The sequence below is a fragment of the Schistocerca americana genome, chromosome 1 (genome assembly GCF_021461395.2).
Source record: "Schistocerca americana isolate TAMUIC-IGC-003095 chromosome 1, iqSchAmer2.1, whole genome shotgun sequence".
Classification (NCBI taxonomy): domain Eukaryota; kingdom Metazoa; phylum Arthropoda; class Insecta; order Orthoptera; family Acrididae; genus Schistocerca; species Schistocerca americana.
Window position 1 is genome coordinate 474,149,159 of NC_060119.1, and position 27,569 is coordinate 474,176,727.

At 40.1% G+C, this 27,569-nt stretch overlaps 1 protein-coding gene across 1 annotated transcript in view; it reads left to right on the top strand.

The window, feature by feature from the left end:
- LOC124603796 (ubiquitin conjugation factor E4 A) overlaps nucleotides 1–27,569 on the top strand; it is a 116,939-nt gene that overhangs the window by 26,424 nt on the left and 62,946 nt on the right. Inside the window, exons 3-6 of the mRNA XM_047136426.1 lie at nucleotides 1,559–1,853; nucleotides 1,945–2,090; nucleotides 17,145–17,294; nucleotides 17,534–17,617. Coding sequence (XP_046992382.1) covers nucleotides 1,559–1,853; nucleotides 1,945–2,090; nucleotides 17,145–17,294; nucleotides 17,534–17,617 — 675 coding nt within the window. The remainder of the gene's footprint in view (nucleotides 1–1,558; nucleotides 1,854–1,944; nucleotides 2,091–17,144; nucleotides 17,295–17,533; nucleotides 17,618–27,569) is intronic.

Below are 27,569 nucleotides of genomic sequence, written 5' to 3' on the forward strand. Positions count from 1 at the left end.
TTATGTCACTGTGGGTAATAAATATTATTAATGTTGGGCATAATTTCTAGAAAGGAAACCAAAAGTGAAAGCTCAGATCACCTATTGAGAACTGATGGAGTAAGTATAAGTGAAATAGTTGGTACGAAAAGAGGTGGATAATTTCAAGCTTTTTTATGTTTTCAAAAGTGTATGTTACAGTACATCAGAACGAACATTTATTGTCTCAATAAGTACGTTGTGGCGAGCTAAGATCCTTCCATCTTATTGATTAGATTTAAATCAAATGCTTGAAATTGATCATACATGGAAAAAAGGTGTGGAGAATTCAACAGAATTGTGTCACAACCTTCCACAAAACTTTTTTCGAGTACTCACTTGTCTTCAGTTCCATTATTTGGATCTATAACCGTGTACTTCAGATTTAGCAAACAGCAATGACAGCTGCAGTGTAGATTTAAAAAAAGCTGAGTTCTTGAATAGAATGAACTGGGCCCATCCAACATTAACTATAGATGTATGTACACACCTATATTTTTTCCTTGCAGGGGTTGAGAGAGAAGAATTGCAAAAATATAATGCATAATTCAGAATGGAAAAGTACACTGTTATTAAGGTAGTTGTCAAAAGATGGATATGTTGTGAATTTATGTCATGCGTAAGGCTGGTAGATGCGGAGTGAGAAGGCAGGGGGGTGGACAGAGGGAGGGGGAGGGGGTTGGGGGGGGGGAGGTGGAGAGAGAGAGAGAGAGAGAGAGAGAGAGAGAGAGAGAGAGAGAGAGAGAGAGAGAGAGAGAGAGAACTACTATATTTTTAGGACAACCATTACTTATGTTGGTAACAGTGAACTTTATAATATGGGCATCTGCAGCTAAAGGTATGCATTCTTGAAAAATAATTCACAAGCAACCATTGTAGGATGAGAATTGCATCTTCTTGTACATTTATTTTCAGATCATTTACAGTCACAAGTTGAATGCATTGGATGTCTCATCATCCCAGTCAGGTCATATTAATTCATCAAAATAGTGACGAAAGTCAAAAATTAAAACAGGCGGGATAAAGAAGGTGGTCATAGAAAGGATTTAGGTCAGAATGGATCTGATACATTTTGGTGAGGACGGTTATGGACGGATGCTGGTGGAATACTGAATGTATATGTGAGCATTGTTGACATATTCACTTATTATTCTGCCAGCATTCACCCATGATGGTTCTCCCCAACTTGTATCATATCTGTTCTGAGCTGACTTCCTCCTGTGGCCATCTTCTTCATCCTGCCTGTTTTAATAGTTAAATTTTGTCACTCTCTTGACAAATGAATACAATGTGACTGGGAATGATTGGATGTCTGATGCACTCAACTTTTGCCTGTAAATGATCTGAAAATAAATGTGTCTGAAGATGCAACTCTAATGTTGTGAAACTGGTAGAGGTGTTAAAGGATCTTACAACAGCTGTTTGCAGTTTATTTTTCAAGAACTTACATTGATGTTAATACTGTAGCTATCATTATGTGTAATCTCTACTTTGTTTCATGGCACTTGAGTTATTCTCTTCTCTTGGTGGCCCATTACAGCTGTGTTCCTGAATTCCTGATTGAGAATACTGTTGGATTTCTAAGTTTCTTACGGCGATTTAATCCAAGAACACTGGAAGAGCAAGGATTTGATTTTTTGAGTCCAATATTAACAGAGGTATTAGTGTTTATGGGGTCTCAGCAAAGGATGCGTAATCCTCATTTAAGAGCACGATTGGCAGAGTGTTTAGAGTCACTACTTCCTCATCATAAAGAGAATCCAGCTTTCAGCACCAGTTCATATGGAGCATTTTTTCGTGAACGCCTTTTTAAAGAACATCCTCATCGCAATCAGGTAAATAGTGATGTTTTTAATGTATATTTATGTACAGTGAGCTGGTAGATCTGTACTCTGTTGTTGATTTAATTTTCTTCTGTACTTTCAGATAGTGCGCAGTCTTCTGGAAGTTTTTGTGGGAATTGAAATGACAGGTCAGAGTGTTGCTTTTGAACAGAAATTCAATTACAGACGTCCTATGTATGTTGTAATGGATTATTTATGGCAAATTGAAGAGCACAAGGACTGTTTCAGGTAAGTATAGCAAATTATGAGAAATGGAACATATATAACACAGTGATATTATTCAAATTGACACAGAAAAAATAAAAAAGAAATTACTGTACACATTTGGTGTACACTATAATTGTTTTGCTCCTCAATACAAACTATAAAATAAAATAAAATAAAATATAGGTCTCTAACACACCAAGTAGGAGAACTTCATGTTAATATTCCAGTTAGAAATAAAGAAGAAATCTCAGTTTTTTCCCTCCTTTTTGAGCAAAAAGGAAAACCAGAGATAGGAAATCCTGTTTGAGGGTAGGATTTTATAGCAACTTTCTGTTTATTACTTACACCTCTTATTATGAAATACTGTATCCAAAATTATTAAGAAATCACACGGGTGAGTAACAACCATGGGACTGTTTGCTATGTGTATGTTCTCTGTAAATCTTTTCCTTTCTGCTCCCCCTTCCCAATGCATATTCATCTCGTCCTGAATTTTTCGTCAGAGCTTAGTAGTGGCGATCCTCCAAGGTTGCTACAAAAACTCTTTAATTGCCTTCTTTTACTTATTTTTCTTTGTACACAATGAAATTAGTAGCAAAAATAAATATGGTATTGATTGTTTCTTACTGTGTCACTTCTCTATGAAAAAAATAAAGAAATGATTAATTGCAAGTAGTATTATGTAGTGGTACCCCGATATTACCATCAAAACTGAGTATGTGGTACAGTATTACTATTGACTGCTGTGGCACCACCACTCAGATCACATTGATCCTCAGGTGCACTCTCTGATGGAGCCATGCTAGACTCTGGCATATAAGCCAGCTCAGGATTGAGATCAGCAGTTAGTGAGTGCATACTACAAATATTTTCATTTTGGCTATGGTGTTGTTCTGGTTGATTCCATTTGTGATCTATGGGACTATCACATGTCTTGGACTGGATTTTGCTTGGCAATACAGACTTTAAGATAGCTTGCACTGTTCCTATAGAAACTTATATCTCGTGTTATAAGTAAACATCCTTTTTTGTTTAAGTAGATTGCCTTTTTTACAAAAGTGGCAATGAATCGAGACCTATGACATCTGCATATCGGCGTTTGAACAACATTGTAATTAGGTGAGAATATGGGTTTTAAACCAGGAAACATTTACAGCTACTCCTGGCACAAACCATCCAATGTTATAAGGAGCTGACAACAGCTGTTACAGGCAGTGCAAGTGTGAATGAATGTAGAAGGGATGTCTCCCATGTCACTCATGTTTACGACCTTTCCACCACTTAATGTGAAGAATGGGGCACTTAACTGCTGATGACTGTAAATGTATTTTCAGCTTGTCAAATTCCTGACTCTGAGAGACAAAAAACACGTTCTTGTCTGGAATCCCAGAACTGTGCCATCTAATACAAAAATTAGAGGCTTCAGTGACTTCTGCAGAACTCAAGATGCCTAGATGTTGGAAGAACAATTTTAAAAAAAGCATATGTCATTGCAGCCAGCCTACAAGGATTAAGTACGAAACACAATTTTAAATGTTCATGAGGACAGTATTATGCAGACACTCTAATCAGGGACCTTATGATGTGACTTCGACTCAGAAGTGAGGAACCGTGTGTTGAGGAAATCAGATCAGTCACTAATGAAAGTTAATAGCTCATGGCCACAAAACTACCCATGCAGCTCAGAGTTTGTTTTTGATGGAAGAAGACATTGTGGCTGTGAACACTCTGGCACTGGTTATATAAGGTATCCTGTCACCAGTTATGGGACCCCCAACTGCTCTGTGATCTTGTGAACGACCACACTAGTGACGAAGGGCCACCTCAGGAGCTGTGTCACCACATGGCTGTAAACATTGTTCCCTTCACCTCGCATTCAGTGCGTGCTCTGCAAGAGGTATGTTGTAGCGCTTCCAATGCAGATAAGCTTCAACCTGTGGAAGTGAACCATGTTAGCGAACAAGATACGAAAGTGCTGACTTCTCAAAATGCAGCCTAGAAACTGTGCATGGACACATACATAGAGTAACATCTTGTGAAATTACTTTTGGACACCGGTGCGTCAGTGTCATTTCTAAACCAATGTACAAATACTTACTTAAATTTAGGCTCAGTGCCATTGCTAGCACCTGAGAGAAATCTTGGACATATGGATGTAATCATATGCCAGGAAACTTTTCCAGTTTTACTTACTTATAAGCAGGCCACTCAACCAGTAAATTTTTTTGTGGTAGCTGACCCAAAGGGAACAATTTTGTTGGAATGGACTCTTTCCACACTTCTGGATTTACCACTCATGGAACAGTGCATGCTATGCAATCCAAAGGGCCTAGTGCTGTCTTAAATACTCTCTGTAATAAATATAGCGAAATTTTCTCACCTGGACTGGGGAAGACTACGGATTTTGAAGCTCATTCATTCGTTAAGTGATGGCGGCAGCATGGAGAGCTGGACAGGCTCATTCATGAAGACTTATTAATGCTTGTTCCCCATAGTTATTGGAATTGGGCGACTCCCCTAATAACATTATGCAAACCCAACAAACCTTGAGACTTTGAGGTAAGCAGCAATCAATACACATGCTGAAGTGGAAATTTATCATCTACTGTTCCCGACTGAACACGTTGCAAAAGTAGGTCAGGGTACTGGCTGGTTATAATTAAAGTGCAGCCACTAATGGAGGTCCAGTGTGGGCTGTAGTTATTATATGGCAGCAAACCTTGATAGATATGCCGATGTATTAATGCAGAAGCAATTTACACTGGAAAGAAATTAGTTCCAGTTTTCGCCACAAGGGGCAAATCTGACACTGTGCACTGTTTGTAAGATGGTATGACATCCACAGTGTCATATGGCAAGCCCTAATGTGAGTAGTATTGCTATCGAGAGAGACTTTGTGCTGTGAGTGAAAATGTTTTATGAACTGCATCAATCACAGTGCTGCATTGAGAGATTATCAGTGACTGAAAGTTCTGAGGAGAGGTCTGATATCATTAAATGGTTTAAAGAAGATGTTAATGAAATTCGAAAACTCAGACGAGTTTGGTGTGGCACCTGGCAGAGAAGGGCGGTCTATCCTGGTGGAAGTTATTAACGAGGTTACTTTTGCTGTAACTGACCATACCACACATGCCCTGGGTAGTACTAGTGCTCGTGTATTGATATGAGAATTGTCCTTCCCATGGTGAACGGTACAGAAAGTTTTGCAGTCTATTTTTACACTGGTGCCCGTACAAGAAGCAGACAGTGCAGCAAGTGAAACTTCATGAGCCACAGCAACATTCTGAATTTGCTCTTTGGTTTCTGGCATGGATCAAAGTTGACAAATGGCTGGACACTATTCAATGGAGTGGTGAGGCATATTTTACGCTACAGGTTGCAGTGAATACAAAGAGCTGCAGAATTTGGTGTACTGTTAAACCACACCAGAGAGCCATTGCACTCGCTGTATGTGACAGTGTGGTGTGGATTCACAAGCACCTTTATCCTTGGTCTGATTTTCTTTGAGGGGAATACACTCAGAGGGCCTGTCATGTGTACCGTGACATCTGCATATTATCAAGACCTCCTTATACAGCATGCAATTCCTGCTTTGGAAGAGTGCAGCTGTGTCGAAACCACTGTTAGCATGCAAGATGGTGCAACATCTCATGTCACTTGCCCAGTGAAAGATCTGCTTAATGCTACCTTCCATGAATATGTTATCTCCAGAAGTTTTTCAGGACCATGGCCTGCAAGGTCACTTGATCTGAATCTATGTGACTTTTGGCTCTGCAGATATCTAAAAGAACACTTTTACCTGGGACACGTTCAGTCTCTACGTGATCTGAAAGCGTTTACTGGAATATGTTGCTCAGATTCCATCGGAACTGCTGCAAGCGATTGTTAATCATTCCATTTTATGGATGCATCATCTCGTCAATGTCTCTGATGCTCATATTGAACAAAATGTGTAAGCAGCGGTTAATAAGAAAATCACCATTATGCCTTTTTCACGTGTTTGATCTTTTCTGCCCACGTCCTGTTCATAATCCATTAGATATGAAAACGTTTATGTATATCTTTCTTGCATTCATAACGCTAGATTAACACCTGGCAGCCAAATTTGGAATTTACAGCATAATTCAGTTCCACGTTGCATTAGAATATTTGCTAAGTTTTACTGCCACACAATAATTACGGCCTACATTGGACCTCTGTGAGTAGCTGCACTTTAATTAATCACTCAGTACTTTATTCAGTAAAAATGAAATCCCCTTGCATGCTGCATCACAAACTTATCAGTGCTAAATGCACCACAAGGCATTTACCATTATAATTGGTTACTTTTTGGAGTCTCTATAGCCCCTGCCATATTTCAGTATTTTATGGGTCAACTACTGCAGGAATTCCCAACTATGATGCATATTTTGACTATCTTTTGATCACAACTGCAATTGCAGAGGATCGCCTTCACAATCTCGAGCTACTGTGCCAGAACTGGCAGCAGGAAGAGGACTTTAATGCAATATGTGCAAAATGTTCTTTCATGCAACCTACTTTGACATATTTATGGTTCAAATTCCCAGAATATGGAACAAAACTAGTCAAGGATTACATTGCTGTGATTGGTACACTGCAGCCCTCTGCAGGCATCAAAGACTTACAAATTTTATGGGGAAGGTCCACTATTATGGCTGATTCGTTCTAAACCTAGCATAACTCTCTTACCCATCGAAACAGCTATGGCACCAAGACGCATGTTTCAAATTGTTCTCTGGCTCTCAAAAAGCTTTCCAGTCTTTAAAATATTGCCTTAAGTGGCTACTATGTTTAATGATGTACACTCCTGGTTGCCTCTGATAGCAGCAACTGATGCATTCCTCCAGAGTAAATTGTACCAACACTGTCCCTTAGGGCACAGGCCCTGGTGGTGCCTCTCAGTTTGTTCGCAGGCAGGCGGAGCTAGTGTACACTACTCGCCAAGTGGTTCAATTACACAGATTGTATACATATGCAAACCATTTATTCAATACCGCTAGCACTCGTTCAGCTGGTGCGGAACTGTCGCATTGGCTAATAAAGCCCAGTACCTGAGGGTATAGGTGAAACCTTATCCCATAAATACCGTGATGGCACCAAGCATCCTACCGTATACGCTTCTAAGACATTGTCTGTTTGTCAGAAATGCTGTTCTAAATATAGCAGGAGACCCTCACTATTATTTATGTAGTTCAGTTGTAGTTACTTATTTGTGACAGTCTTTTTGTTGTGCCTATCTGCGACTCAGCAACTCTGCTATACGGTGAGTAGCAACTTTCCTTTTCATAATATTGTCAGAACTTTAAATCATCCCATTGCTCACCAAATTTGGCCCAAGCATCACTTACCATTCAATTTCCAAACAAAATAATTTAATTGGATAGATAAAAAATGTACTTACCAAACGATGGCTTAACACACACATAAAAGAGGGTTGTAATTAGGCAATATTTTGGAGCAAGTTGCTCCTTCCTCAGGCAGAAGGGGTGAAAGGGAAGGAAGAGGGGTGAAGGAAAGGGACTGGAGAGGTCTAGGAAAGGGGATAGATTTTAGGAAAGTCACCCAGAACTGTGGGTCAGGGGAGACTTACCGCATGGGATGAGAAGGAAGGAGAAGGAATGAGAAATCCGCAGATGGGAACAGGCTCTACAACATGTCCTTGGTTCTCGCCACCCACCTGGCCTTAATTTATGTTACTTTCTTCCATCTCAGCATTTCTTCACAGTAACTATTCTTTTCTTCACTCCAATTTAGTTTTCTACATATTTCATTGTCTTACCTGTCTATTTTTCGCCGCCCCCACCTCTGCTACATACAGTGCACTTAGCTTTTCACTCTCATTAACTCATGTGTGATGTTTAAGCAGTAATCTCAGTCTTGTATATTACCCTGTCTTCCACCTTTAAGCTCTCAGGTTTTCAAATCTTGTCCAATGCAGTCCCCAACAATCACTCTCTCCTTCTCATCCCGTGCAATAAGTCTCCTCTGATCCACAGATCTGGTTTCCCAAAATCTACCCATTCTCCTAGATCTCTCCAGTCCTTTTCCTACACCCCTCTTCCTTCCCATTCAATCCTTCTGCCCAGAGAAGGAGCCACTTCTCCAAATCTTGCCCAATTACAACCCTCTTTTATGTGTGTGTTCTTCCCTTGCTTGGTGAGTAGATTTTTTATCTATCCAATTAAATTATTTAAATTAACATTGATTGACACTGTAGCTGCTAACAGCAAGAAACTGGCATTATGCTGCCTTATTCACTTTGTACAACATGAGTGACAGGACTCACCTACCAGGTCCAAATTTTGGCCCTAAAGGCACGGTGCCATCAACTACACCTAAATCAAGGGACTTTGATGTGAGCCTTGGATGAGAACCATTGTCACACCTTAATTGCTCTTCCTCTTTGGTCGGACTGTGCATCCTGCATATTGGCCATTGGGGCATATTCTGGATAAAAAGTTTGTCACAACAACACGTGGTCTGGTCAAATATTGGCTCCGAGATCGCAGACCTAGACTACCAATGTTTTGCATGTAAGGCCCTTGAAGCTACACTTTCCCAGGGGTTCTTTCCCCGGCCCAAAACTGCAGAACTGTATGAACGTATTCACATAGATTTAGCTGACCCTTTTATGGGTCCCATGTGATTGGTTGTGATTGATTCCATTTCTCACTTCCCTGCATGCCTCAGATCGCTACTGTCACTATCGTTGCAGCTTTGAACACTGTCTTTGTCCTTGGAGGCACCCTATGCTACTAGGTGTCTGATAAAGGAATGGTGTTAATCTCCTATGACTTCGGACTGAAGACCACAAAACAACAGTATTTCTCATTCAGAATTATGTAGTGGATAGTGAGTATGCTCAGAGCTGATTGAAGCCATGGGGTAGCTGTCTTGAGCTCTTTCTCAGCTGTGCAACAACTCACTGTTTATTAGTCTGTGTAGCCCTTATTATTTCACAAGAAAACAGGCAAGAGGAACATCATAGAATGAAAATGTGACAGTAAAAAGATTGTAGTTAATGTTTGAAACGGTCTTAACAGTTTCACTTCTGGACAGTCACTTTTATTTGTCCATAGGTGACCGGTTCATCCATCACTGCTGATTTCCAGATCTAATTAACAGGATGTTGTAGTATCTTGTACATCCAAGAGTTATACATTGTCACTATCATTTTGTTGTGAATATGAATTTGCAAGGCTATAGTGTTAAGTTTTGTGAGTGTAGCTGTCCCTAGCACTGGGCATTTTCACATTTTTTTCCTTACCACATAACAAATAACACAAGATGATAAGTGCTTTCCCTAGTCTTGTATTCAGATAACTTTACATGCTACCATCCCTGAAAAATGTAAGTGTAAGGGTTAATCAAAAGCACAAAGATGCAAGAAGCACTGAAAACTACTCCATTAAAAACACAAAAAGTAAATTCACAGGGTATACAGTCTTGTAAAATGTTCTTACGATGACCACTTTCCTTTGGAAAAAATTTCAGATATACATTTTACCTTCCAGTTTGCAACTGTGGGCAGTTGTTCTGTTGGGGGTTATAAGGAAGAGAATGAGTAAAGCTAAGATTCCATAAGTTGGGCCACGAAACATTATAATACTGATGTTGCTAGGAAAATGAAAAAAGTGAAGAAAGGATTAATGAACTAGAGTTAGACTTGCTGAAGTGAACGGGAAAACAAGTTATAGATTTATGGTCAGATTGTCATTGGCTAATAACAGCAGTTGTTCAAAACTGGACAGAAGTAAAAAAAAGGGGGAAAGGCTAGGAGGAATGTTAGTGGGATAGAAGGCATTTGTAGTACTGGAGTGGGAGCAAGGAAGAGGGTAGGTTGGTGGAGGACAGGACCTAATAAAGGTTGAGGCCAGGGGGTTTATGGGAATGAAGGATATGTTATAGGGAGGGTTCTCAACTGCACAATTCAGAAAAGATGGTATTAGTAGGAAGAATCCAGATGATGCAGGCTGTGAAGCAGTCATTAAAGTGAAGTACAGGGTGTCCACTCAAACCTTCCTGATTTCAAAGACCCAGGTTTTTTCTAACCACAGTAGATACGAAAATGAAAAATGCACCACATTGTACAGCATCTCAAGAAATTTATTTATCACCAATACACGTCTTCCTGTGACCCATTTGTAGCATGAAGAATATCGAGTCTATATTCAATTTCTTGCCAAGTTCTTTGTAACATTTCCTCTGTTATTGTTGCAATCGCATTAGTGATAATGATGTCACAACGTAGGAATATCGTCCACTTTGGTTGCACACATGCGGTCCTTCACGAATCCCCACCTGAAGAGATCAAGCGGCGTAATGTTGGGTGAACATGGTGGCCAGGCAATTGGTCCTCAGCGTCCGATACAATGATTGGGAATTTTCCTATCCAGGAACTTGCGAACAGCCGTTGACCAAAGTGGCAGAGCTCCATCTTGTTGAAAAATGATGTTGGGTTGCAAGTCTTGTATCTGAGGGTACACAAAGTGCTCCAGCATGTCCAGATACACTGACCCATTCATTGTTTGTTCCACAAAGAAGAATGGTCCAACAATTCTGTCGTGCATTAGCTTGCACCAGATGTTTAGTTTAGGGCTATCACGAACATGTTCAGTGACAATGTGCAGATTTTGCGACCCCAAATCCGAACATTATGCCTGTTAACCCTTACTGACAGATGATAGGTTGCCTCTTCTGAGAATGAACATCTTTCCAGGAAACTGACATCCATATCAATATGCTGCAGCATATCCGCAGCAAATTGTTGTCGGCGTGTTTGTCATTCGGCATCAGATGTTGCAGAATTTGCACTTTGTAAGACACATATGAAGACGCAGGTGAACTACACAATGCAGTGTTGATCGAGGTACATCAAGTTGTGTAGATGTTTGACGAATTGACTTAGGTGGGCTTCTGAGAAACCTTTGTCTGATGTCCTCCAGTGTCTCATCTGAAACTGTGCAATGTGCTCCGCCAGAATGTTTCAGAACACTTCCTTTTGCCAGAAACTTCCTATACCATTCCTTAATTGTTTTCACATCAGGTGGATCACGTTCATACAAGATGATAATTTCTTTGCACAGTAATCGGCAATTTTGTTTCTGAAAAACCACACTACTGCTTGCGCGCTCTGCTGTGGAGTAGCCATTTTCACTTCATGCAATGATGCTGCACTCTGGTGACAATACTGGGCACTTCTGATGTGGGAATATACATTCTTTGAGATGCTTTACGATGTGGTGCATTTTTCATTGTCATATCTACTGTGACTTTTTTCTCCTGAGTCCTTGAAAGCAGGGAAGTTTGAGTGGGACATCCTGTACGTTATGTTGGGCAGTGTGCTTGGCAACTGGATGGTCCAGCTGTTTCTTGACCACAGTTTGTCAGTGACCATTCATATGGACAGCTTGTTAGTTTACATGCCCATGCAGAAACCAGCACAATGATTGCAACTCAGTATCCCTGCCATTGTCACAGAGAATAGGATGGGAATCCATGTGAAGACTTGTGTAAATGAGAAAATCGATCATGAAGGATGTGCTTCGAGAGATATAGACTGTCTTTATATTTACTGTTGCACAGCAGATCAATTACTTCAAGCTGCAGATCAATGTGGATTAGATACTGGATGTGTTTTCATTTTCTCATTTAGGGGTGCTGTAAATTCTGGTTTCTTTCCCTGCATGAATAGTGCTGCATCTGCAGAAACATAAATGTTTAAATTCCATGAGAAACTTATATATTCTACATTCTCTTCAATGTTGCTAAAAATGTTACACCTAGCTGTGTGTGTGCACACTTAAATGGAGCACTAAAGTATACGCAACAGACTCTTTACAAAGGTTTTGCAAGCTACCTCTGAATATTGTCTGCATGGGATACGTGGTTGCCATTTTTGATAATGGCACCACGTGAAACATTTCTACCTGAAGTGGACATAAATGTCCAGCGGCAACTACCAAATATTCCTTTATTAAATCACCATCCGTGAAAGCTTGGAAGTATTCAGTGTCTTATGATACACTCAACATTTTGCGATCTTTTTGTGTAAAATGAGATTTTATGCAGTGTTGATTAAAATGTGAAGAAGTTCTTGGTGCTACACAATTCCAACTCACCATTGCTGCTACTAGACTACACCACTATCAAAACTGACTCTCCCGCGTTTTACTATTTGTGCTTTTCCTGTGTTGTTTTGACTGCTTGGTGCATGCGCATTTCCTTCACTCCTTACCATGCCATAACTGCTCTGCTTGCAAGCAAGAGCCAGAGAGGGCACATGTGCTGTTGCTCATAATCAGTGAGTTGTTAAGCCCAGAAGTAGAAGCATAACTCTTGCCCGTTTTAGATGTTCTGGAAAGTTATCTGAGCTGAAAGACTGTTGCACTGTCAGTTAATCGGCCATTATAGACTGCCTATGCATTCTTTAAGTACACAAATTGGCCCTTCGCCTATGCCTACTGACATAAATTTTTGTATTGTTTTCCTGACTTTAGATTGTGTGTTGGGTAACAGTGTCATTGTACTTGCCACATAATTTTTTACAGGAACATCATTTGACGTTGAGATTTTTTGTTTTAGTTTCTCTGCTAGACCTGAAAATTATTCATTCAGAAAATTTACTACTTTCTGGTGATGATTTTTCACCTTACACCTGTGTTTTATCTGTAAGTTGTTATGCTTCTTTCTCTGTTTTCCTATTTGTTGTTTTACGATATTCCATACTGCTTTGTTTCATCTTCAGCATTAAGTATTGTTTTGTCATTTGCTGGCGTTTTTGCAGCAAGTGATGCTTTCCTGTACATATTTCTGCATCTTTGATAATAGCTCTTACAGAATTGAGATATTTCATGATCCAGGGTGAGATCTTATACTTGCTGTTATTCACGTGTTTTTATTGGTCATTGATCGAATTTTGAATACATTACTGGTCATTAAAATTGCTACACCAAGAAGAAATGCAGATGATAATTGGGTATTCATTGGACAAATATATTATACTAGAACTGACATGTGATTACATTTTCACGCAATTTGGGTGCATAGATCCTGAGAAATCAGTACCCAGAACAACCACCTCTGGCAGTAATAATGACCTTTATACGCTTGGGCATTGAGTCAAACAGAGCTTGAATGGTGTGTACAGGTACAGCTGCCCATGCAGCTTCAACACGATACCACAGTTCGTCAACAGTAGTGACTGGTGTATTGTGACGAGCCAGTTGCTTGGCCACCATTGACCAGACGTTTTCAGTTGGTGAGAGATCTGGAGAATGTGCTAGCCAGGACAACAATTGAACATTTTCTGTATCCAGAAAGGCCCGTACAGGACCTGAAACATGCGATCAGGCATTATCCTGCTGAAATGTAGGGTTTCACAGGGATCGAATGAAGGGTAGAGCCATGGGTCATAACACATCTGAAATGTAACGTCCACTGTTCAAAGTGCCCTCAATGCGAACAAGAGGTGACCGAGACGTGTAACCAATGGCACCCCATACCATCACGCCGTGTGATACGCCAGTATGGTGATGACGAATACATGCTTCCAATGTACATTCACTGCAATGTCGCCAAACACGGATGTGACCATCATGATGTTGTAAACAGAACCTGGATTCATCCGAAAAAATGACATTTTGCCATTCGTGTACCCAGGTTTGTCATTGAGTACATCATCGCAGGCACTCCTGTCTGTGATGCAGCGTCAAGGGTAACCGCAGCCATGGTCTCCAAGCTGATAGTCCATGCTGCTGCAAACGTCGTCAAACTGTTTGTGCAGATGGTTGTTGTCTTGCAAACATCCCCATCTGTTGACTCAGGGATCGAGACGTGGCTGCACGATCCATTACAGCCATGCAGATAAGATGCATGTCATCTCGACTGCTAGTGTTACGAGGCTGTTGGGACCCAGCATGGCATTCCGTATTACCCTTCTGAACCCACCGATTCCATATTCTGCTAACAGTCATTGGATCTCGACCAACGCGAGCAGCAGTGTCGCGATACGATAAACCACAATTGCGATAGGCTACAATCCGACCTTTATCAAAGTTGGGAACGTGATGGTACGCATTTCTCCTCCTTACACAAGGCATCACAACAATGTTTCACCAGGCAACGCCGGTCAACTGCTGTTTGTGTATGAGAAATCAGATGGAAACGTTCCTCATGTCAGCACGTTGTAGGTGTCGCCACCGGTGCCAACCTTGTGTGAATGCTCTGAAAAGCTAATCATTTGCATATCGCAGCATCTTCTTCCTGTTGGTTAAATTTCACGTCTGTAACACGTCATCTATGTGGTTTAGCAATTTTAATGGCCAGTAGTGTACTTTAGGAAATAACTGCTCAAAGTTAAGTTTAATTACTGCACAGAACTTGGTTGCTGGTGTGTGTGTGTGTGTGTGTGTGTGTGTGTGTGTGTGTGTGTGTGTGTGTGTGTGTAATATAATTGGATAGATAAAAAAACCTATTCAACAAGTGGCAGCAGGAGAGAATCCATTTAAGAGACGGAAATATGCTAGCTTCCAGAGCCAGTGGCTTCTTCCAGCAGAATGGTTGAGGGTAAAGGAAGAGGGATGAAGAAAAGGACTGGCAAGGTTTAGGAAATTGGGAGAGTTATGGAAAAGCTGCCCCCAACGCTGGGTCAGGGGAGACTTACTGAACAGGATGAGAAGAAAAGTTTGATTGTTGTTGGCTGCACCAGACGAGATTTGGAAACCTGATGGTGGAGACAGGATAGTAAGCAAGACAGGGATCACTGAAAAAACATTGTGCAAGGGTCTCTAAGTGCATTATACTTGTAGACAAGAGAAAGGGGGGGGGGGGAAGGACAGAAAATAAAAGATATAGTGAAGAAAAGGAATAGTTACTGAAAAGAAATGCTGAGACCACGAAAGTTAATGGAAATTTAGGCCACGTGGGTGAAGAGCACCAAGCACACATTGAAATGCCAGTTCTCTCCTGCAGAGTTCTGAGAAACAGGTGCTGGGGGGTGGGGGCAGAATCCAGATATCACACGTGGTGAAACAGGCATTGAGGTCACGACTGTCATGTTGTAGCTTACTCTGCTACAAGACATTGTGTGTTGCCAGCATACAACCTGTGCCCATGCCAATTTATCATAATTTATAAGTTTGTGGTAGTCATGGCAATATAGAAAGCGAAACGGTGTTTATATAACACTGGTACATGACATGACGTTTCACAGGTGGCTCTCCCTTTGGTAGTATATGTTTTGCCATTTGCAGGACTGGTATAGGTGATGTTGTTGTTGGTGGGTGCACATGGAAAGTCTTACAGTGGGGACAGTCACAGGGATAGGAACCATAGGGTAGGGATATGGGTGCAAAAGGAGTGTAGTATCTGACCAGGAGATTTGTGGTGGGGAGACAAAAGCTATTCTAGGTGTGGTGGGCAAAGTATAAGACAGAATGGACCTAATTACAGGGCATGATTTTAGTAAGTCACAACATTGTTGAAGAAGCTGATTACTAAATTCAAGAGTAACTAGAGGTTACGCCTAAGTTGTTTTTTGGAGGGATGAGCAGTATTAGGTTTGGATGTGATAGCTGAGGAAGTCTCCTCTTGAACTGGTGAAGTAATGCATCTGAACAGATATGTTTGCCTCAAATGCAAAAGTTGCACGGGAAGGAACATTTGTCATGGAAAGGATGACAAGTATCGAAATGGATGCACTGTACTTTGTTTGTAGGTTTTATGTGAAAAGAAGTGTGTATCTGACCCTCAATGAGGATGAGGTGAACATTAAGGAAGTGGCATGAGATGTGAAATTTAATTGGGAGAATGTATTTGGAGATTCCAACAGTTTTAACTGGCCAGCCTCACAACGAGTCCATATGGCAAAAATGTCATCAATGTATTAAAACCGAACCAGGGGCTGGAGGCTTTTGGATCCCAGTAGATCTTTTTTCAAGTGACCCATGAAAAAGTTGGCACAAGAAGGACCTATTGTGGTTTCCATGGCCATACCTCTGATATGTTTGTATGTCTGCCCCTGAAAGGTAAAGTAGTTGTTGCTAAGTATAAAGTTCGTTAAGGTGTGCAGGAAGTATGTCATAGGTTTGAAATCAAGTGGACGCTGGTCGCGCTAAAGTCCAGAAGCAGACCGACCCTGTACATGGAGAGTGTTATTATAGAGGAAGGTGGTATTAATGGTAACAAGCAAGGCTATGTTGTGGGTTTGGGATGGACACAGATTTCAGACACTCTAGGAAATTGTTGGTGTCTCTAATATAGCAGGGGAGTCCTTGTACTACAGGTTTCAAGTGTTGATCAACCAAACAGTATTAGGTTCGGTGGGTGCTTTGAAGTCAGCAAGTATGAGACGGCCAGGGTGATTTGGTTTGTGGATCTTAGGAAGAGGTAAAAGGTGAGACCGTGTGGTTTGGGTGAGGTAAGTAGTTCTGTGGATTGAGTTGTTAGTTCTTGTGAGGGATCTGTGGGTTTAAGGAGGGACTATAGACAAGTTTGTAGCACAGGGATGGGATCTTGATGGTAGATGCTGTATGTAGAGGCATTAGGAACCTGGCATAAACCCTTGCTTACATACTACTATCAGGTAAGTACCATAGTGGTAGATTCCTTGTCTGCTGAGTGGAGTCATCAGTTTTTAGGGAACGAAGAGAATGGAATTCTGCAGAGGACAGGTTAGGCTTATGTTGTTCGGACCTGAGAAAGAGTGGTGAAGAAATGCTGGATATTAGGAATTCTTGGAAGGCGTGTAAGGTAGTGGTGGTGGTTCAAGTGGTCTTGGTCAGAATGTTCAAGACAGGACTCAATGTCAGATGTGGTGTTGGAAAAGTTTTGGGATTCTGTTTGTAAAGTGATACTTCCAGGTAATGTTAGTGTGTAGGAAAAGTCATTTGCTTAATAATTGTGAAGTAGAAATGAGCCATGGAGTTCATTTATTATAATGTCCACAGTGGCATATAGAGAAAAGTGATATTCCTTGATATATGAATATTGTAAGAACATAGTTGTCTTTTCTGATGCTTCCATTGTGTGATGATGAATTTTTATAATTAACAGGCAGCTGGCTGCTGAGGCTGAGAGCAATATGGAAGCTGTATCTCCACCCATCTTTCTGCGTTTCATTAATCTTCTAATGAATGATGCTGTATTCCTCTTGGATGAAGCACTTAGCAACATGGCTCAGTTGAGGCAGATGCAAGCAGCAAGGCAAGACAGTTCAATGGTTTTTTGTTATTTTGCTTTGTTTGTGAGAGAGTTATTTCAGATGTATTGTGGTATTGTGGATGGTGTGCCTGTATGGATTCATATATTCCTCATAAGTTAATGAAAGAAATTAAAAGTGTTTAAACCTATTATCAAATAACAGATATCTGATTTACAAACCAGTTTTGTTTGTGTTATCTACAGTAAATATAAAAAATATATATATTTTTTAAATTTCACAGAGATTCTGGAGAATGGAGACAACTTCCAACTCACGAACAAGAACAGAATGAAGCACTGTTTCAAAATACTGGCATGATTGCACGGTAAGTGTATTAGGCTAGTACTCATTGCACTGCAACACAACTGTAGCTTACCTTCCTCTGTTATTTATGATGAACAATAAAAGGAGCTTCATGCTCTTTTAATCTATGTGACCTGTGGATGAGAGACTACTTTAAGCTTACAAAAACATGGTAAATTTCCAGGAGCACACATACCTTGAAACTATGATATGGATGACACTTGAAAGATTTAAAATTGTTTAGTTGATAAGAGTTGTCTTTAATCATATTATCAGCCCGCATTTTGCATAGGTATAATTGGTTTTATTATAGTTTTGAAGGGCTGCTGATTGGACTCATAAATTATAGTAGCTTTGTATGCTGATTGGCACAGCCGAATAGCAACAAACCAATAAGTTGCCATTATTTTCTGGCAATTGTTTTTCACTAACATAGCTTTGATCTGGGCACTTTTTCCCCCACTTTGCTCCTCAGTTCTATGGTTTAGAATTGGAGGATCTGTCTTTAACATAATTTTACTGTTATCTTCTAACCCATGAAATCAAACACTGCCATGTTACATTAGCAGCTGCAGTACTGTGGTTGAAAGCTTTGTTCATTGGTTGTGCTGCAGCAGAGCTTTCATGTGAAAATGAGAGTTTGCTCTATCTGAGAGAAATGGTTTCAGATTTGATTATGTAAAAGATTTATTTGTTCACTAGCAAGTACCTCAGATTTGTTGCAGTGCCACTCGAAGAAAGTGTTTATGTTTAAATTCTATTTATTGAAGTGCGTCTGGATACAAAATGTTTTTTATTTTACCATTTAGTGTGTGCATTAATAAATTGGAAGGCTTTCCAACACATAAGCAGACCATTTACAGGTGTCTATGCGAGAAACCAAATTTAGCTCTCACACTTGTAGTGATTGTCCATGTGCTTTGTTCATGGTCATTCGAAATGCGAATTGCCCCGAAAACTGCAAACATTTGAATTCAAATGGCATATCTGTCAGAATCATTGGGATGTGTGGCAGAACTAAATCTTCTCTTGTAAATTTTCCATTTCAGATTTTAGCTTCAATGATATCTTTCAAGTCCTTTTCACTGAAAGCCTGGTAGGCCTACATCACAAAGGCATAGTGGATGTATGTTTTGAAGAAGAATAATGGACTTGTCCATTTTCAGTATTGAAACGTGTGGCAGCATACCTGACAAATCAAGTGAATTCAAGAATCCTGTTGAATAATTGACAACTTTATCTTGATTCATTACAGTATTGATAGATTGAAATGTTGTTACTTGACCTAGTGTTTTGTTTTGAATACTGAATTTATGGCATTGTCATCATTATTTTTGGCTGACAATACAGCACATGCTCTGAGCACTGATTATTTCTGTAATTCTGTGTGACATTTGGGAAAACTTTGTTAATCACTTTGTGTTTGTTGTGATTTTACAGAAGTTTGCTGGCAATGTGATGCATTGTGTGGATTCATCAGTTGCCAATTTCCCCATTCCCAGTATCCAGCAATTGTTTAGTGAAACATTCAGCAGATACGTCATGTTGTAGTTGTACAGACATATTGGTCTTCAGAGTCAGTTTCTGTATGTCACCACACCCTTATTGTTGCCTTCCAGTACCTCATTGACTCTCTTTCTGCACTCTTGGAGCCATCCACACTGGAGAAGGTGGTTATTTAGGCAATTGACAAGTGGTCACATTAACGTTACTGGACACTGCATAATTATTACTTCTGTGTCAGAGAAGTCGCCATGTAATACATACTCAGTGCTACCTGAGTGAAACTGGGCTAAGTCACTAGTAGTTAATAATTAGAACAGCAACAGTCCAGAGACAAAGTTAGATTAATGAAAAGCTGTTCCTGGCATGAAGAAAAAAATATGCTTGGAGAGAGTGTTCAACAGAAGCAGTTAAATATGGAGGAATAGTAATAAAGGAACAACTTCCAAGTATCATTTGCAGAAGGTCTGCAAAGGAATAGGCAATGACCTTGCCGCAGTGGATACACTGGTTCCTGTGAGATCACCGAAGTTAAGCGCTGTCGGTCATGGTAGGCACTTGGATGGGTGACCATCCAGGCCGCCATGCGCTGTTGCCATTTTTCGGGGTGCACTCAGCTTTGTGATGCCAATTGGTGAGCTGCTCGACCAAATAGTAGTGGCTTCGGTCAAGAATACCATCATAACGACCAGGAGAGCTGTGTGCTGACCCCACACCCCTCCTATCCGCATCCTCCACTGAGGATGACATGGCGGTCAGATGGTCCTAGTAGACGGAGTGCTTGTGCTGCATAGGAATACTATTCTGCAAATCATGAACGCCATAAATAATGTAGTTCACAAGTCAGAAGATGGACAAGACAGACCTCCTGTCTGTTATGTATAAAATTTTCTCTGCTATTAACAGCTGCACAACAGCATGTATGTTTTAATCCAGGAAAGAAATGAGCTAGTGTTTGGACTGGATATAGCACAATTGGTTATTTGCAAGCTATCAGTGAAATTAGAGAGTGTGGCTTACAGCTTTGCCTATTTTGAGAAGGCCTGTGATTTAGTTTCAGTTTCAGAAGAATGCTGAAGATTAGATGGGTAGGTTACATAACTAATGAGGAGGTATTGAATGGGACTGGGGAGAAGAGAAGTTTGTGGCACAACTTGACTAGAAGAAGGGGTCGGTTGGTAGGACATGTTCTGAGGCATCAAGGGATCACCAATATAATATTCGAGGGCAGCGTGGAGGGTAAAAATCGTAGAGGGAGACCAAGAGATGAATACACTTAGCAGATTCAGAAGTATGTAGGTTGCAGTAGCTACTGGGAGATGATGAAGCTTGCACAGGATAGAGTAGTGTGGAGAGCTGCATGAAACCAGTCGCTGGACTGAAGATCACAACAACAAACATGTTCCGTACTACTTGCACTTGAAAGAAAGCTATTGATTAAACCTATTGTAGTACATTGAACAGTATCTACAGTGGACCCAAAACATTATGACGCAAAATTGAATGTTGCCTGGTCACGAAGCGGGCTTGTGAATTGGTAACAAATGTATGTGAGCGGAGTAGAGATGAGGCAAAAAATTGGGAAGAGCTCTGGCATAAACGACTTTGACTGTTGATTTGAGACATCTGTTAAGTTCATAAGTGACTGTTGAATGTGGTATAACTGGTAGAGTTTGTCGAATATCACCAGACAATAAAATGAAAGAATAATTGAAGAGCTGTTTGTTTTTTCTCAAATCTTTTGAGTGTATGATGGAGCCCTTCTGTTGCTATTTTCTGTGCCATAGTACATTCGTCCCCCAATTGGGTTTGGATGGGAATATTTTAATCAATCAAATGCAGAAATAATCCTTAGAATTTGATCTTTCATTACCAATATTCACTTTTCCACATAATCATCAGACAATTGGATACATTTCTGCCAACTATGAACAAGTTTTCTGAAGCCGTCATGGAAGAAGTCGACCCACTGTTTCCGCAGCCACAGTCGCACAGTTCTCTCGATGTCTTCATCAGAAGGATAATGATGTCGCATGGTTGAATGGAGAAAGACGTCACCTTAATTCTCGTAACACGAGAGGAGTTCCTGACAAATTTCAAGTCTGTGCGCTTTCATTTCAGGACTCAGCATTGGGGTACCCATCGTGCTCAGATCTTCCAGTAGCCAAGCAAAGTAATAATGTGACTGACACATTCTTGTGAAATGCCGATTGTGCTTGCAGTTTCTCTCCGACTGATACGACGATCGTCCTGAATCATCTGACAACATTTTGCTTGTGAAACTCGGTGGTTGCTGTCACAGGACATCCAACTCTTTCTTTGTCATGCAGGTCAGATGTTCCCGCCTCAACATTTTGAAACTTACTCGCCCAACAACGCACAGTACTCACATCAATACAATCACTATAAACTGCTTTCATTCTCTGATGAATCTTCTTTGGGGTGACTCCTCCTGCTGTCAAGAATTCAATTACTGCATGTTACTTAGATCGCATTGACCGACCGTCTGTGCAGGGTTCCATACTTTACACTATAACAACACAACTGTTCAGTGCTAAGGCTTCCTGCCAACTGGAGCTGTAGAGAAGATGATACGGAACAAGCCAGTACTTGCCTCTTACCAATGCTGCCAACTGTTGAAGAGGTACCAGTCAACTCTCGCACATGTTGGTGTCTCGTGATTTGTGCATCCATTTGCAATTTCAGTGCTGAATGCACTTTGGCCACCTTCCAAAAGAAATGACACAATTCCAGTTGATGTGATTGTCACTGCAAATATTTTTTCTTGATTTTATGGTTGTCAGAATAAGTGAAATGAGAGCTGAATTCCCTGTACCTTTGGGCACATTAAGGAAATACTGTCTGCCTATTTGGCTTATAAGTGTATGTATAGTTCTTTTAATCACTATCTGTTGTACTGGAACCAATCTTGGAGGATTCATTTGAACAACTGTACATAATTCATTGACATCAAAGTGTGTTTCTCATTGCAAGGCATGATTGAAGATGCTTGCTGTTCGATTCATTTATTCAAGGTGAACATTAGACAAAAACAGAGTAAGTCATTTACCATAAAAAATGGGCTTCCGCAAGGATCCGTTCTAGCACCCTTCAACCTGTATACCAGTGACATGCCAAACACAGCTAGCAAAATGTTTTGCTCTGCTGATGACCTTGCCATAGCCATAGAAACTAGCACACTCAAGGAAGGAGAAAATACATTGTCTGCAGACTTAGAAAATCTCAACACATATTACAAAGCACGGATACTCTGACCAAATGCAGTCTGCACATTCCACTTAAACAACATAATCACAGCCCAACAGCTCATAGTGAATTTCTGCCACCAGAGGATTAGACACAATTTCCAGGCTAAATACCTCAGTGTCACACTCGATTGGTCTTTAACATAAAAAAACCCACCTGGAAAACACTAGCCAAAAGCTTAAGAATCAAAGTAACATAACATTGTAACTGGCTGGCACAACCTGGGGTGTTGAAGCTTCCGCTCTATGGACTGCAGCACTGACACTAGTATATCCAGTAGCTGAATACTGTGTCCCAGTATAGCAACACGCTGCTCGTACAAGGAAACTAGACATCCATCTGAATGAATCAATAAGAATTATCATTGGTACACTAAAATCCACACCGATCCCTAGGATGCACACCATCAGTAACATTCCACCACCTGAACTGCAACACGAAGAAGCAACCGATTGAGACTGGAGGAACCTGCATCATCCCGACTACCCCCAAGACTATCAAATTCATACAGTTTTAAATGACCCTCCTCCAGACAACTTGATATCACACACTCCACTGTGATAAAATGGAAAAAGCAACAAGAAGTTTGACCTTGAAGTAGTGTGGTGCAGGGGATGGAACACTCCACCAGTAAAACATCAAGGTGTTCAAGATCCATCTCCCAGCCTACCAGTATTTGATCTGAAGAGAAGGTACTGGACACAATTGGATAGGATAATAACTACTCGCACCAGGTTAATGCTCTGATGCACAAGTGGGGACCCTGGGACTCTCCAGCGTGTGATTGGATGGCCCAGAACAAATTGTTCAGCATATTATCAGAGACGGAGAAAGTACCCAGGACTATTCAGTGATTTTATTACTGCTGCTCCCTCTGTTATCAACTGGCTTCATTCAGCAGGTGTTCAACTCTAATTGTATCTATTTTAATAAACAGTCCGAATTTTAATATTATTCAATTAGTAAATTTAAGAATTTGAACATATTAGCTTTGTGCCTAAATCCTTAAATGTATAATTCTACTATGTCTGTATTTCTCAATATTTCCTGTTGTTGGCATACAATAAATAAACTCGTGTAGGCTTTTATTTTACCCAAAGAACTTTTGGATTGGATGGGAAGCACATTGTTGATATGATTCCAGTTAATGTGCGTGAGTGGAGTGTCCAAGTGTGCATTGTTTCCAAGAAAGTTTAATCTTGGTAAGCTTCACGATAAATGGCACATCCTTCACCTTTTACTGTTCTCAGTGCTTGGAAGGATGTCAGTCCATACACAACAATGAACAGTAATCACAAGTAAAAGCATTCTGCATTGTTTTGGTGAGTAGTGTATGGGCAGCCTAATGCGTTCAATTGAATGAAAACTGGGATGTCTTCCAACTATTTTACCAGTTTGCAGTGATGAAACTTGTTTGTTGATGCTTTCCATGTTAGTGCTTGGTGCTTCAGAGTAAAGTCTTAGCAAATATATCATCCCTTAACAAAGAGAAAACTGTGGTTAATACTGTTGGTACTGGTGACAACACTCTTGCGTGTGCATTTTCCCTTGTGAAGTACACATGCTGTCCATTTTCAGTGTGTACTGCCAAGTGAAGAACATCATTGGATGTCTTTCATGGAAACAAAGTGATAAAATGCACCATATTGCTTCATGTTCAGTTGATGGTGATCAGTTTTGTTAGTGGAGGCTGTTGTATTTCTCACACCAAAGTACTGGATCAATTCCATCAAAACACAGTGCTCGGCATTGATATGTGCTTTGTATGTTTTTGTGAGTAACGGTGAATAAGGACAGTCCAATGATTCAGCATAATTGTTTTGTACTTTAAAAGTGGTGGTTTGGTGCCATCTCCAGTTGATTATCGATGATAGTCAGTATCCATCACTGCCAGTGATAATCTCAGTAAGTAAGTCTCTTTGGTATTGTTTCATGCATTTCCCATCAGAAATGCATAGTGAATTGTCGTCCCAGATCGAGTCACGTACACCATGAATCGTGTTATCCTTGATGACTTCAAATAAGCCTGGATCACTGTCAGAATCTGGTTTTTCTACTGAGATGATTTGATCAGTTTGAAATGGTATAACTTTTTTTGATCAACCAAATAAAAATGTGTGCATGTGTCAGTCCTCTCTTTTGCCTTTCAGAGGAGTACATCCAACATTGTGCCTTTCCAAAAACTTGGAGCTTGATAACAAAGTCCATTAACACTCAAGCAGGCGTGCTTATGTAGAAAGTGCACCAAACACAAATCAAATTGTTTTGCACCATTCCATAGTTGTTTCACAATTGCGAGCCCATGCCTGTTTCTTCAGTATTGCTTCAACTAACATAGTGATAAATTATGTTGTGATATTGCAAATGAGCAGCAGTAATATATCTTGATAATTTCTCGGGTATTCATCCAGGTAGCATCGTCCAAAAGGTGCGATATTTCAGTAAGCCGACTTCTTGCCATCTTCAGGCATTCTTGGAGTCGCCTGAAGAAGGCCTGAAGATGGCAAGAAGACGACTTGCTGAGATATCGCACCTTTTGGATGACGCTACCTGGCTGAATACCCGAGAAATTATCAAGATTTCTGTACGCCGGGAAAACCTCAGATCACACAGCATTAATATAAAATAAACAGCGAGATAGTTCAGAAGAAATTGTGATCAAGAAAATGACCCACATTATGAGGTAGCAGCACAATCCCACAATGAAGCATTTGTCTACGAGGCAATGAGTAATCAGATAAGCTGTTAGCAGGGATCTGATGCAGCTGTGCTGTTGAATGCTTCGAGTGGGTCATTGCTGTGGGCAACACCCGTCCGTCCATCTTATAATAAAAGTTTATTTCATTGTTTTTTAATTAAACTTAAATTAAAGTATGATTTTGCTCTTACATGTTTATTTTGGTAACATGAGGACAGCTATTCTTACACGTGTGTGCAAAGTACGCCATGCGCCTCCTCATGTTATGAAAATTAATGCACCCACTCGAGAATTAAAGATTTAAATTTTTGTGTGAACACACATGGAAGGAAATGTCATGACAGTCCAGTTAACAAAAGTTATTTTATTTCATCCCAAGTAGGATTATATGTGAACGTAATTAAAAAAAAATATGGCTGGCCATATGCATAAACATTTGTCACTGCATCTTGTGCATATTCATAAAAGCGCCATGTTGTCAATGTTAATGTGACTGGTAGTATGATATTTTTCCTAAATAATTGGGATTCACTTTGCAATCGTTAACAACTGCATCACTTAAATGTACGTACTCTTCAGAATGCAAATTGCTGTGATTTAATCGAATGTAGAGAAGTAGTTTGGTTTTGATTTTTGCATACATATCGACAATATGTCAATGGCACAGTTGTCGACATTTCAAGATATGATTTTCAGTGTTTTCATGAATCATCAATTAGCATAAAGTAATTCATGGCACTTACTTTTTTATTCGTTTTCTCATGTTTGTGGATTCTCAGTTTTATGTTTAAATATTACCCATATTCTCCTTGCCAAAATAAAACTGGATAGCAATCTGTTGTATGAGCGAGGAGTTTCTGAGACTTCCTGAACATCACCATTTCTGCAATGAAGAAATGTATCACATGAGTTAAATTCTTCACCAACTATAAAGATTGCCACTTCATCAATTGTTGGTACATTGTAGACCTGCTGTCTTTTGTTAAGCAGGCAGCTGTTTTGTCTGCTCTAACTACAACTGTGTTGTCATCAGTTGGCAATTGTTCAAGGGTACTTATGAACAATTGAGTTAATTGATTGTGTTGATTGAAATAAGTTTGAAATGTAGTGGCAGTTTCTCATGTAGTGCCCATATTGAATTGACAGTGTCAACTGTTCGTCAGTGTTTCCCATGTAATAAATTTGAAGAAATTTGTAATCTGTGTTTGAGAGTGGCAGTTGTCATCATGCAGAAGATGAATTTGCCCTTGCACTTTGAATATAGTCATGTAATTCTCAAGCACAATATTTGTTGCATCAAACGTGAATTGTACTTGTGTATAGTTGCCAAAAAATTAGAATATTATGAAAAGAATAGATTGCTACTCACCGAACAGAGGAGACGTTGAGTCACAAACAGACACAACAAAAAGACTACTATATTAAATGAAACAACAAGTTTACTGTTACCAGTCACGGTTTATTTATCTCCACGACACGTTTCAAAGGTTTAAACCTCCATCATCAGGTGGATTTACATTTGTTAGTATGACATTTGTGTGTGTGTTGTGTTATGATATTTAGGAAGAACATGTGGCACTGTCTCCAGTGGTCACAGTTTCCTTTCACTGTTGTGACGCATCACATGTAAATCCACCTGATGATGGAGGTTTAAACCTTTGAAACATTTTGTGGAGATAAATAAACAGTGACTGTTAATAGTAAATGTGTTGTTTCATTTAATGTCGGTAACAGTCATGGTAAAGCCTAACCTAAAATATTCGCATTTAAAGACTGCAATACATTTGAGCTTTCGGCCTAAGGCCGGTATTACACTATCAAATTTCTTTGCCAAATATCTTTGTCCAATACCTTTGTCCAATATCTTTGTCAAAGTTATTTGATGGTGTAATAGGCGACTTTGTCAAATGTCGTCCAATATTTGATCAAATCTAGGGCCTCGCTGTAGATTTGATCAAAGAAGTCACTTGTCTTCTGTTCACTGCAGTGTGACATGTTACCACATGGAGCGCTAGCATCGCTGCAGCATTCTGTCGTCTGTAGTGTGATGAGGTGCTTTACAACATGAGGCACGCTGAACGCAAAAATAGATTAAGAAGATTGGAGACCTGACCTGAGCTAACCTAACCTAACCTAACCCTCTCCTGTAGCAAGGAATCGGAGTGTTACAGTGAGCCTGTCTTCTGCAGATGTAGCACTTCTTAAGTGAATATTGTGCTTTGTGTTATGAGGATACACTTCATTGAGTACATACAGAAATGTATGCTCATCCATTCTTAAGTAATTGATGTGCGACTTGACGTCCTCCACTATAAGCTCATGTAACAAGTTTTGTTGAATGCTTTTATCGTGTCATCGTAAAACCCACGGCTTCACCCAGGTATGTTTCCTTTTTTTTTCCTCCCGCTTCTCTTCCGCATGTGCACATAGTGCAATTGTGGTACACGCAACTGCTGCGGTTAATAACAAGTTGTCATTGCCAGCCATCTTGAACTTTGACGAAAAA